Genomic DNA, 13,266 nt, shown 5'->3' on the forward strand with positions numbered 1-13,266 from the left:
AGCGGTGGAAGATCTTCACCGCTATCAGGGGATTCAGGGACCACTCGTGAGGTTGTAGAATGCACCTGCTGAGTCTGTCTGCTATCACGCTGGAACTCCCGGGAATGTGCATTGCTAGAAGAAAATGGTTGATAGTCATCACCCATTGCCATATCCTCATGGCCTCTCAACAAAGGGGGTAAGATTTGGTTCCATCTTGCTTGTTGATGTACCAGACTACCACCATGTTGTCTGATTGAATCGCAATCGTCCCAGACGGCAGCAGGGGATGGAATGCTTGCAACGCCAGAAGCACCGCCCTCAGCTCTAGAACATTTATATGCAGATGGGCCTCCAGTTCGGACCAAGTGCCTTGGACTGACTGTCCCTGACATAGCACCCCCACCCCATCAGGGAGGCATCCGTGGTCACTGTGGCCTTGGGTTGCTGGGGGGAGAAGGGGGCGAGACCATTGTGACAGAATGTGTGTCATCCACCAATTTAAATCCTGTTAGCACCTATGGGCTACTTGAATCTTGGCTGAAAGAGGATGCTGAAAAGGATACCACTGAGTGAGAAGTAGCCATTGTAGAAGCCTCATATGATACCTGGCCAGGGGGACAATGGTGATGGAGGCTGCCATGGAAACCAACAGCAGTAGAACAGAGTGAGCTGTGGATTTCTCCCGTGAAAGGATTGGAATCAGTTGTTGCTTTATCCTTAAAATTTTGTGCTCTGGAATGGCAGCTCTGCAGTTCTTTGTATCTAAGATGACCCCTATAAATTCTGTTGACAGATGGGGTGAGATTGGATTTTTGCCAGTTTATGGTTATGCCTAGCCTTTGTGCAGCGAGGAGAGAGTATGCCAGGGCTTCTTCCAGTAGATGACTGGTGGAGGCTGAAATGAGCCAGTTGTCCAGGTATGGAAACACCTGGAATCCTTGAAGTCGCAAGTGAGCTGTGACGACTGCCATGCACTTTGTGAACACTCTGAGGGCTGTAGAGTCCGAAGGGACGTACTCTGAACTGATAGTGACTGGCTCCCACACGGAAGCGCAGAAATCTTCTCAATGGCCTGTCCACTTTTATGTGGTAGTACACATCTTGAAGATCTATCGAGCACATCCAATCATCTTTTTCCAAAAGCGGGAGGATAGACTGTATTGTGTCCATCCGGAATTTTTGTACTCTCACAAACTTGTTCAATACACTGAGATCCAAAATTGGTCTCCAGTCCCCAGATTTCTTTGGCACCAAAAATAGTCTTGAGTAGAATCCAGATACTATCTGGTCTGGAGGGACTATTTGGATGACTCTCTTTCTTAGCAGCTTTTCTATCTCTAGTGCTGCTTCTTTCCTTTGACTGGGTGGAACGTCGGGAAGGTTTTTTTGAAGGGACAGGACAAATATCGAAGGGGATATGATAACCTCTGGTTATAATCCTTTGTACCCAAGAATTGGTGGTGATGGTTAGCCAGGCAGAAGGGAACAAGGAGAAACGACCCCCAACCACCTCCAGAGGAAAGCAGTTGGGCCGCTCTTCAGGAGCGTTAGTAGGACTGGCCAGGGAAAAGTCCCTGGAACCCTGGTTACGCAGACCCTCTCTGCCCCGAAAAAAGCGTCTTCCCTGTGAGTTTCCCTCTCTGCCCCGAAAAAAGCATCTTCCCTGTGAGTTTCCCCCTCTGCCTCTAGAGGAGAACTCGGCCTGTGCGTCACGGAAAGGACCCTGAGATTTCTTGAACCATATCTTCCCACTCTTTTGGTTTCGGGAGAAAGCACGTTGAGAGGAAGAATAACGGACACCTATGGCAGAAAGGGTCTTACCGTCCTGTTCACATCTGGCCAGTGTGCTTTTAACTTTGGGTCCAAACAACGAAGAGGGCTCAAGAAAGGAAGCCTGAAAGGGTTCCGCAAAATTGCACAAGCGCATCCAGGTGTGTCGTTTCAAGACCGCAGCCGAACCCGCCACTCTAGCTGCTCCTTCTGGTGTGCGAGATATCAGTTGCATAGAGGAGTTAGACACTGACTCAACGGTGGCCAGCTGAGAGGCCACTTTGTCACAGACCTCATCAGACACGGCAGCAGCCAAGGCTTCAGAGAGCTTGGAAATCAGATCCCTTTGAAGCCTGGTAAAGTGTGCCATATAATTCAGGGACCTGATATTAAAGGTCACTGATGCAAAGGTGCGCTTCCCTATCCTGTCCAGGGCCCGGGACACTTTGTTAGGCGGATGGACAGTCTGGCTTTCTTCTTCTGCCAGATCCTTTTTTGTTGCGGCCACCACCACCAGAGCATCCACAGGAAGACCTTTTGACCAATGGGGATCCGTAGCAGGAGGGGACAAAATCCTATTTGGCCCCCGGGAATAGCCTCGACAGTGTCAGGAGCCTTCCACGCACGCTGCACGATGAGCTGGACAAGTTCATCAGCAGGTGGAGTAACCCAGGAGGTAGGGGGCCGGGCGTGAATAGTCTGCAGCAACACAGACTCCTCATAGGTCGGATTAGAGGGCTACCAGTCACCTCTCTGTTTAAGAATTTTGAGGATATCACTGAAGGGTACCTCAGAGGGTGACCAACGGGATCCTTCCCCCATATCAAAGTCTGTGTCTTCAGTGAGGGACTCCTTTGTGGAGTCCATGTGCTTCCTCTTACACAAACTATTCTGGTGGACTTCCTCAGAGGGAGAAGCTGGGGAAGACAGCGGAAAAGGGGTTTCCTGTGGGAATATGTCCTGAGGCCCTTGCACCCGGTGTCTGCTAGGTGTGACTTGTGAAACCAGTGTACCACAGGAGGGCGGGGGGATAGACAGCCCAGTATTGCCAGCAGAAGCGAAAGGCTGATCCACCTGAAGAGGAGTGAGTGTCCAGGACAGGGGTCACGCCTCCCCTAAGTGGCTCAGCCTGCCGACTCAGAGTCCCCAGATGGTTGTGGAGCAGCACATTACGTGTGTCACAAATGTCATGCTGGGTCGTAGCAAAACTTTCCTGCAAGGAAGGCAACTGCGGTTCCTTATTGAGATCCATAAAGGGAACCGCAGAGCGGGAAGACTGTGCTACATCAATGGACTTTAAAGGCAATGAAGGAGGAGAATTAGAAGGGGTCTTTGGAGATGGGTGATCACCTCCCAAGGAGGGGTAGGTCCTGGGGGGTGGGATACCTCTGGCCAAAAGCACTTGATCCACAAGACGCAACATATCATGTTCGGAAAGGCTTCTAGCGAACCTCACAGAGACTGAGGGAGAAACATGTCTGTCCACAGAAGAGACAAACTTGGTGCCCACCTCACCAGTCCGCACCAAGAACAATGGTGCAGAAAGAGAGAGACTGGACTACAGGTGTCTGCACCGAGGAAGTCACCGGTGCCGAGGTCACGGTCTGCACTGACACAAGGATCGGTGCCAAAGTGGTTGGTACCGAAGCTGGAGCCGACAACTGAGGCATCGGGTCCAAGTAAGATGTCAGAGCCAACGCGGTCAAGGTCTGTGCCGACTAAGCAGTCGGTGCCAATACAGCAGTAGTAATAGTCTGAACCGAGGAGTCCCTGGGTGCCGACATAGTGAAGGCTGCAGGAGAAGACAGAGCCGAGATCACAAATGGAGCCGAAGGCCTCGGTGCCAAAAGTCTAGGCACCGAAAGCACCGGGGCTGACTTAGTGAGCTCCAAAGCGGGAACTTTAGCCTTTTTAGGTTTTGGTTGGCGGGAGTCCCCAGCCGGGGACGAAGGCAAAGACTTGGCCTTAGTAGGAACATCCAAACTTTTCTTATGGGCTCTAGGAGGGGTTGAGGCCTCCGACCCAGAAATAGCCTCTGAAAAGGGGGATTTAAGAAGTCCCTTCAGCAACAACTTGTTTTTCCTTTCTAACAAGGTTCTGTTAGAAAAATGTTCACAGATAGTACAAGGCGGGTCAACAGATAAATGGGACGCCCCCAAATAATAAACGCACAAAGCGTGTGCATCAGATGTAGGTAATGTGTGTCCACAATCAGAACACCTTTTAAAACCTGGACTACCTTTCTTATCTGCCATGATAGAAAAAAGAGATCGTAGAAAGGGTACCAGCAATGGTACAAAGGAATACCCGAAGGTATGAAAAAAGGAAGATTACCAACGATGGTAGGGGAGAAATACCTCGCGGTAAAAGGTGTAGAGAAAGAGAAGAAAAACTCAAGAAAATAAGGCTGCTAGATGCGAAAGGGGAAGAGACAACGAAATAGAAACTTTTCTGACAGAAAATTTATATAAATGACTATTCTGACAACAAATAACTATACTTAGCTCAAGAGAAGCAGCTTGACACGACCGAATGGCAACGCAGCAAACGAAATCTGAGGTAACAGGGAGAGGGGGATTATGGGTAAGAGTTTAGCTCGAGAGTTTGTAGCTAACGCAAGCTTGGAAAATGGCCGGCTTGGTTCCGAGGTCAGAACCGATACCCATGCGTAAGGAATGAATGAGGATTAACAATATCAGATGGTAATTTCTTCTCCTGGAGATTCAGGAGTAATGGAGTCTTCCTCCTCTGGGGTGATGAAATCATTTGGGGACTCTATTTGGGATTCAAATGAGAAGGATTCCTCTGAAGAGGAATAGTCTTCCTCTGAAACCTGTAAAGCAGGTTGAGTAGTGGTGGCTGGTGAGGCCTGTGTCTGTAGGGCCTGAAAAGCCCTAAAAAGGCTCTCAGAAAAAACTTCCCATCCAGGAACTGGTTGGGTTTCAGTGTGTTTAACTTTTTGTTTTTTCTTTAAAGGAGTAGTCAGTGGAGAGAGAATCGGAGCAGAAGTCTGTCTAGGTGGAAGAGAAGGAGCTAGGCCCTCCGAAAGACTGAGTCTTGGTTCCCCTCTGCCATCCGGATCTGATGCCTGAGTAGCTTCAGTGGATGTACTAAAGGTTTCCGCCATCCCAGCTTTCATAGTGGTTCCCAGGCCTGGTTTAATATCTGGCTCTCATCAGCCTCAAGAACCTTCTCAGACTCCTGAGGCGCAACAAGGGATTCTGGCCTAACTTTTTTGGCCTTCTTCCTTGGTGGGTCTTTGGACGGGCCTACTCTTCCCTCCCATACCAAGCACAAGACGTCTGAGTCTCTGATTTTCTAAATACAATTTTAGTGCAGCAAGATGGCTGCGAAGGGTTTTGGGAATGAAAGATTTGCAAATGGGGCAGGACATATGGTCGTGGGCCTCATCTACGCAAAAAACGCACTTCTCGTGGGTGTCCTTGTGAGGAATTTGTCTCTCACAAGCACACTTTCCCTTTCTAGCTGACATAACAATAATCAAAGGCAATGAAAAAACTCAACAGGGCACTTATCTGTATCGGTAGGATGAAACAGTAGTCCAATCTGGAAACTTTAACGGTCTGAAATGCGATCTGCTTTTGGAACTGGCAAACAGGAGTCCGGTGCTCACTGCGGCAGGAAAATTCTGAGGAGGGTGCGTGCAGACGTCACCTTTATACCCTACATCAGTTTATGCCCCTGACAAGGGATGTCACACGTATCCTCCAGAAACAAAGACCATGGTATACTGGCTGGAAAGTGGTGCTGCTGGCAGCAACTCCCCACTGTTATGAATACTGCAACATGTGAATAGAAGAACATCTACAGACACCAACATACAGGCATCACAACTCTGGATCTAACTAAAGAAATTTACCTCCACAGACCAGACAGAGGGCTCATGGGCACAAGTTCACATAACCATTCGACTGCATCGCCTACTGAGTAAAGCATTCAAGGTTCACATTCTCCATCAGCTTTGTTATCTCTGCCATTATTTTTAATATCAGACAATCTAAACTGGCACCCTCATATAGACACAGTAAAAGCTAGCAATTTAACAAGTGTACCTTTAAGAACTGCAAACGTTCCTTGTTTCTGCCAAATTCTGTTTCTTGGTTCTTTGCTATGGTTGCTGGTCTAAAAAAAAAAAAAAAAAAAAAAAAAAATATATATATATATATATATATATATATATATAGATATATATATATATAGATATATATATAGATATATATATATATATATATATATATATATATGTGTGTGTGTATATAAATATATATATATATATATATATATATATATATATATATATATATATATATATATATATTCCCCCCCCATAGTTCAGAAAAACAATAATCAGTTTAAAAACCTGAAATCAATCCAAGACTCTACTTAAACATAACATACAAAACTAATCATCTGCAGTATTGCAGTGGAAAAGAACAGATGCAACAAAGAAAGATGTCAGGTATTGCAGTTTTAAATTACTAATTATCTTATTAACCTGGCCAACATTCCCTCTATACTCACCAAATTTAAATATGGCAAATTTTTAAACAGTTCACCTTTAAGTACTTTTATTTTTTATTTTATTTTTCTTTTAAAAACAGTAGTGGTCAGGTGTGTTCACATTAATTCTTCTTCTTTCGGCTGCTCCCATTAGGGGTCACCACAGCAGATCAACTGTTTCCATTAATAAACTCTGGAATATACTTCTGGAAGGAGATAGTTCCCGAGTTTTTGTTATATGAAATCCAAGTATTACACAGACTTGCAAATTTGATTTTGACAATGAAAAAGAGGTGAAAGTCAAAACTCATTTCATTGTCTTTGGATGCAACTGTTCTGTATTCTCTGCCATGTCCTTTCTTGATTCCAAATGCATTCAGCCCTCTATGTGTTAGCCTCAAGTGTCAGACTGAGGATACTCAGAACTCAATTTGACAGCAAAACAGCAAGCACCGAGTAAGACTGTATAGGCAACAGGACTTGAAAATGTATTTAACATAAAAGGTTTTATAAACTCATCGAACAAAACCAGTCATATATGGGGTCTTTATTTTACAGGCATTGTAAAGTACTGCTCTTCTACATAAAAGGGAATGCTGTTTTGGTACAGCATGTGGCTTGCATTTAGAAAAGAGATTACATTAACATGTAAGAGGTGGAAGGGAGCTTTATACATGAATTACATGCACATAAGTCTGTTCTATAACTACAGTTACCTTGAAACAGTCTATGTATCTAGTAATTCAAGTTAACAGTAAGGTAAAATAATAAAACCTTTGTGAAACAAGGGTTATTGGGTTATGTTATTATTAATCTGTCACACAGCTTTTCCAGTTTGATTATACTACTGCTATAAACAAAATATGCCACATACTGGGGTAAAATAAAAAATAATGTAAACTTGTCTGCAGAAGCTGTATACTAATACTTTGATGAAGAATAGCACATTTCTCTTAAAAGATGCAAGCACTGTTTTATAAAGCTTCATAATGCCTTCAACACAACACTCAAACAGCTGTAGTTCACTGCATAGCTGACTGGCTGCACAGCAGCTATCAAAACAACTTGGTGAGACTGACTAACAACTTGTGGGGTTCAGCAAGCACCATGTCATAGAGAGTTAAAGCTCTGGCTATGCCACAGGCGACCAGTTCAACTAGTAGCTCAGGTAGGTGTCTAAAGCACAGGCAGGGGAGGAAGTATGACTGTGCATACAGGGCACACAAACCATTTGAATTTCATGGGTTTATACTCAGTTAGTAACCACCAGGGTCTTTATAAACCTGACCATGCAACCCAACTCAGTTTTGTCCCAGAGTACCTTAGGTGCTTATCAAGGGATTATGCCAGTTAAGCAGGTAGTTAAGTGTTATGTTGGGGGGGTGTATGTTAGTTGGGAATTTACTTACCGTCAATGTTTGCCCATCAGAGATGTACAGGCCAGACCTAGGTTGAATTTTCAGTTTCCCATCCACCTGTCAAGGTATTGTCTGAATATGGTTAGGGGTGAACTCTGCTTTAACATGGAAGGGGAGCTTATTCCATAATGCAAGGATCCTTACAGACATACATCACTTTCTCCCATCATGTTCTATTTGCGTTGCAGGCAGAGTTTAGGTCCTTGGATCCAGTGTTTCTGGTGCCATTTGTGTTGTGGATGTGCAAGAAATCCACCACAGCTGGATCTGAGGATGCCTTATAAGCTAGGCATAGACTGCCTCTCAGTAACCTGTAAGAGTCTGAGTACAGAGACAGGGCCTTAAGGCAATCTGTGTTGTACAGGGTATTCATACTCTGGATTCTCCTGGTGAGGGATCTTTGGGGGGCAATTCAACTACTGCAGCTGCCTGGTTAGGTACATGCCAAAGGGGGCACTGTACTCAATGATGGGTATGATGAGTGCTGAGCAGAGTGGTACTAGAACTTCCTACAGGTTGACAATGTTTTCCATGATAATTTCCATGGCTTTGCATATTACACTTATCAGAATGATGGGTCTGTAGTTTCCAGGGTCAGTTGATGGTCCATCATTATAAAGAGAGATGGCACATAACCTGTTTTGAGGTTGTTGCTGAACAGTGCCTGCAGTGGTCCTGCTAGGTCACGTTTTAAACTATTTAGGAGGCAACCAGGTATACTGTCAGGGCCCACTGAAGCACTGTTTTTGGCCTTAGACAGCGCCTCCACTGCATCTTGTCAATAGTATGTGTGTGTGTGGGGGATATGCCAGATGGAATTTCAAAAGGAGTAGTGAGGGGAGTGGATGGTGAAGTTAGAGCAGTCAGTACATTTGCTTGGTCATGCTGGTCAGTGAAGGTTCTGTCACTTATGACCAGTTCTGCACACTGATGAGTGTTACCTTTAACGTTCCTGAACTAGCTGAAAAAGGCCTTGTGACTGCCTTTAGCCTGGGAGATCATCCTATCCCTCATAACTTGCCTTGATGGACTTTACTAGACCTCTTAGTTTCTTGTTTAATTCATTCAGAGAGCTTATCTCTATTAGAGTTGCTCATTTTGATTTCAGCCATGACTGTTGTCTTTTGTTATACACTCTGTTAAGGGTAAGGATTCCATAAGTGGGGATTGTTTTTGATGATATGTCTGGGCTAATTTCTTTTAGGTACAGCAGTCTCAAATGCAGTCATTGACATGTACAAGGTTTCTGTGAATAATTCTGCATAGTTGTTGACTAGAACAACTGTATAAATAAAAGTATGAAGGCTTACTGTTACAACATTGTGAAAATGACTAGTAACACACCCTTACCAACATACACACACTCCCACACCCACCCATAGACCTGATGCATTGTTTTATAAAAACACTCCACTGCTGTCCTTCACAGAAAACTTTACCATTTGTTACAGTGAACAAGTACCAGGAATTTTCAGAAAATTATATACTTTAAATATATAAAAAACACTGCAAGAACAGTATACATGTGAAGTTATCAAGTTTGTTTAAAATATATGCATTGTGTTAAACTTTTGATAGCTATAATTACATAAGCTTACACACTACATACATTGCAGCACACAGGGCAATCAACAGTCAATAGATCTCAGCAGTATAAAAATAACATTCCAGGCTTTAATTTGTAAGACACATGTACTGCATACTGCCTGTCTTGATTTCCAACAGTTTCATGGCATAAATGCAGATATCCATATGCAAAACTAAAATCCATCATGGGGGTTGGCATAGTGGTCAAGGTGTTTGCTTCACAAAGTACAAGGGTTGATTCTTTGGTCATTTAGTTATTGGCAAGGCAAGTAATCAGCTTTGGCCGGCTAAGAACTTGGTTATATTCAACTGGACGTATAAGAGAATTTAAGTACCTTTATCTGCACTTTTTTTAAAAATAAATACAGTATTTAATTTGATTTAAACTGTGTTGAAGGAATATTTAACTGAACTGGCAGTTTTAACTCTGCTGTTTGTTATTTGCTAGCAATTACAGGTGTGGGGGTAGCCACATTCTTTGATTTCCTGTCCTTGCCTTTTTAAGTGGTACAGTGTGACATATTTTCTGCTTAAAAACCTCAGCTTTGGCCGGCTAAGAACTTGGTTATATTCAACTGGACGTATAAGAGAATTTAAGTACCTTTATCTGCACTTTTTTAAAAAAAAATACAGTATTTAATTTGATTTAAACTGTGTTGAAGGAATATTTAACTGAACTGGCAGTTTTAACTCTGCTGTTTGTTATTTGCTAGTAATTACAGGTGTGGGGTTAGCCACATTCTTTGATTTCCTGTCCTTGCCTTTTTAAGTGGTACAGTGTGACATATTTTCTACTTAAAAACCTCAGCTTTGGCCGGCTAAGAACTTGGTTATATTCAACTGGACGTATAAGAGAATTGAAGTACCTTTATCTGCACTTTTTAAAAAAAAAATACAGTATTTAATTTGACTTAAACTGTGTTGAAGGAATATTTAACTGAACTGGCAGTTTTAACTCTGCTGTTTGTTATTTGCTAGTAATTACAGGTGTGGGGGTAGCCACATTCTTTGATTTCCTGTCTTTGCCTTTTTAAGTGGTACAGTGTGACATATTTTCTGCTTAAAAACCTCAGCTTTGGCCGGCTAAGAACTTGGTTATATTCAACTGGACGTATAAGAGAATTTAAGTACCTTTATCTGCACTTTTTTAAAAAAAAATACAGTATTTAATTTGATTTAAACTGTGTTGAAGAAATATTTAACTGAACTGGCAGTTTTAACTCTGCTCCTAAGTTATTCCCACCCACCTTCCCTGTTTTTGTTTTGGTGTTAATCTTAGTGGCCTTGAAACTGCCCGCCCCTCAGCCTGCCTCTGGGCCCATCTCATTTGCTCACTCAACTGAGTGCAGTGAGATCATATTCTGATTTCAGGCACTCCTACTGTGTACAAAGAGAGCATCTGGGAAAGAGACAAACAATAAATAAATAAATAAAGCATATTTCCTGCCTTTCCTGTTAAGTGGTATAGACTATTTGTAGGCTTCTGAGCCCCCAAGCCCTTCTGTGTTTTAGGGAAGCCTTCTAGCTTGTTTTTTTTCTTATAACTAGCCAGTTTTCTAGTTTCAGCACTCAAATCTGTTTCTTTGATCTCAGCACTTGTTCAGATTTAAAAAAAAAAAAAAAAAAAAATTCATCTGCTTTTACTGTACTTGTGTTTCTACCTACTTCATTTTACTTTTGCATCATCTTAAAAATACTCAGTTGTATTTATTACTGCTTGGTGTAACTCATTCTAAGCCTTTTGGTTTAAACACTTGGGCTTCGGACCAGTTGTTTTGCACTGAGAGTGTTTGTGGTCTGCACTGTTGTGGCAGAACAGGTAGCTTACATCCTTCTAGGTTGGGAACTGCTGATTGAGGGCTCAGTGTCTGTTATTCTAAAAGTGTATTCATTTTGAATTAAGCACTTGGGCTTTTAGGCCAGTTATTTTACATTAAGAGGGTTCGTGGTCTGCACTCTTGTGGGAGGAGAGGCTGGACTCTGCCCTTCTGAGCTGGGAATTTCTGGTTAAAGGCTTATAGTGCATGCATATCTGAACTGCTTCTTACTGAAGTTGGTGCGCCTTGTTTGCTGTGGCATAGACTGGATTCGGGCCTGCTGATCTAGCTTTGTTTGTGTAACTTGAGCACTAATCCAGACATTCTCTAAAGTATTCAATTGTATTTATTACTGCTTGGTTGTAACTTGATTAAAGTGTAGCTATCATTCTAAGTCTTTTGGATTAAGCACTTGGGCTTCAGACCAGTTGTTTTACATTAGGAAGGTTTGTGGCAAGCACTGTGGTGGCAGGACAGGTAGCTTTCATTCTTCTAAGTTGGGAACTGCTGATTGAGAGCCCAGTGTCCAAGTGTATTAGTTCTGGTTTAAGCACTTGGGCTTCAGGCCAGTTATTTTACATTAAGAAGGTTCGTGGTCTGCACTCTTGTGGGAGAAGAGGCTGGACTCTGCCCTTCTGAGCTGGGAATTTCTGGTTAAAGGTTTATAGTGCCTGAATATTTGAACTGTATCTTACTGAAATTGGTACACCTTGTTTGCTGTAGCATAGACTAGATCCAGGCCTGCTGAATCTAGCTTTGTTTATATGCTTGTTGTTTGTTTGCTTGTTATTTCCCTGGAACGCTAATTCCACCTAATACGCAGCTTCTCAGTGCTTCTGTGGATCACTAGTGATATCTGCATTGCTTACTGTACTTATTTCCTTGTTTCACTTGAAAGAAAGTTACTGTTTGTCATTTTTGCATTTAGTTACTTGTAACACATTGCACTCAAGTTACCTGGCACTTGCTCACTAAAGCAATTATATAAGTCAGCACTAAAAATTAAAAGCACTACACCCTCACTCCCCACTGGCCCTTGTTTTCAATTATTAAGGAATTCCCAATATTATTCTAGCATGTCCAAAGGTCAGTTGTCAATCTCCTCTCCGGTCCAGCTGGTGAATCTGGGAATCTTGAGGCAATGTTATAACTGCCTCATGTACACAGACAACCCTCTCCCCCTCGCACATAACACAAATACTTGCGAGAGATACAGCTATTTAGCCAAACTGGAGGCTGAGCTCTCTCAACTCAGGACTGGCAAGACCAGACAGGAGGAGAAGGCAACTACACACACCACAAAACCAGCCTCACATAATGCTACCAACACCACTGAATCAAACACATAAACACACAAAGACATACTCGGAGGCTCTGAGTAAAAAGTTACCTAAACAGCAGAGGCCTCCAAAGCAGACACCCAAACAACTGCTACCTCAAGACACCCCACAAGCAACACATAAACCAAAAAATCAGTGTGCAAAGCAGTCACAGTCCTTAAGGCCAAATACAACACCAAACATACTTGTCATAGGTGACTCCATAGTCAGACACACTGACGTCCCACTCACCAGGCTGAACAAGGAGAGGGTCACAGTAAGCTGCCTATCGGGCGCTAGAATCCGCCACATAACACAAGCATTCGGGTCACTCCACGGCAAGTACAAATATGACACAGTCATTGTCCATGCTGGTGTGAACGACCTAAGACGTACCTCCCTGGACTACATGAAAAGAGACATAGAGGAGCTCTCTGATTATGTAGACCAGGCAGGTATGACCCTGACCCTGAGCAGTATCCTTCCTTCACCAAGAATGATGCCACAATATAGAGACAAGATGATCAGCTTTAACAATTGGCTTAATGTCTGGTGTCATTCAAAGGGGATCCAGTGTCTGTCTGCCTGGGATGACATGCTTGACAAGCCACGCTGCCATAGCGGACGGCTTGCACCTGTCACCCTGGGATTCTGGATATTGGCCAAGGCTCTTGCCACCCCATAGTGCCTTTTTAGGCAAGGCTCAAATTCTAAACCTACCACCCTAGAAAACAAAATGGGAAGAAACTGAGGGTAATGCTGCTCAATGCCAGAAGTCTAAATCTCAAAATGCACGCACTCGAGGCCCTTCTCAGTATGGAGAACATCGATGTCTGTGCTGTAACTGAAACC

General features: G+C 43.4%; 1 protein-coding gene across 1 annotated transcript in view; it reads right to left on the reverse strand.

Annotated features, from left to right (window-relative positions):
• Positions 1 to 13,266, reverse strand: part of IREB2 (iron responsive element binding protein 2) — a 2,086,845-nt gene that overhangs the window by 1,580,094 nt on the left and 493,485 nt on the right. The window contains exon 6 of the mRNA XM_044077824.1: positions 5,826 to 5,895. Coding sequence (XP_043933759.1) covers positions 5,826 to 5,895 — 70 coding nt within the window. The remainder of the gene's footprint in view (positions 1 to 5,825; positions 5,896 to 13,266) is intronic.

This window comes from Protopterus annectens, chromosome 7.part0 (assembly GCF_019279795.1).
Source record: "Protopterus annectens isolate FY-2018-M chromosome 7.part0, PAN1.0, whole genome shotgun sequence".
Lineage (NCBI taxonomy): Eukaryota > Metazoa > Chordata > Ceratodontiformes > Protopteridae > Protopterus > Protopterus annectens.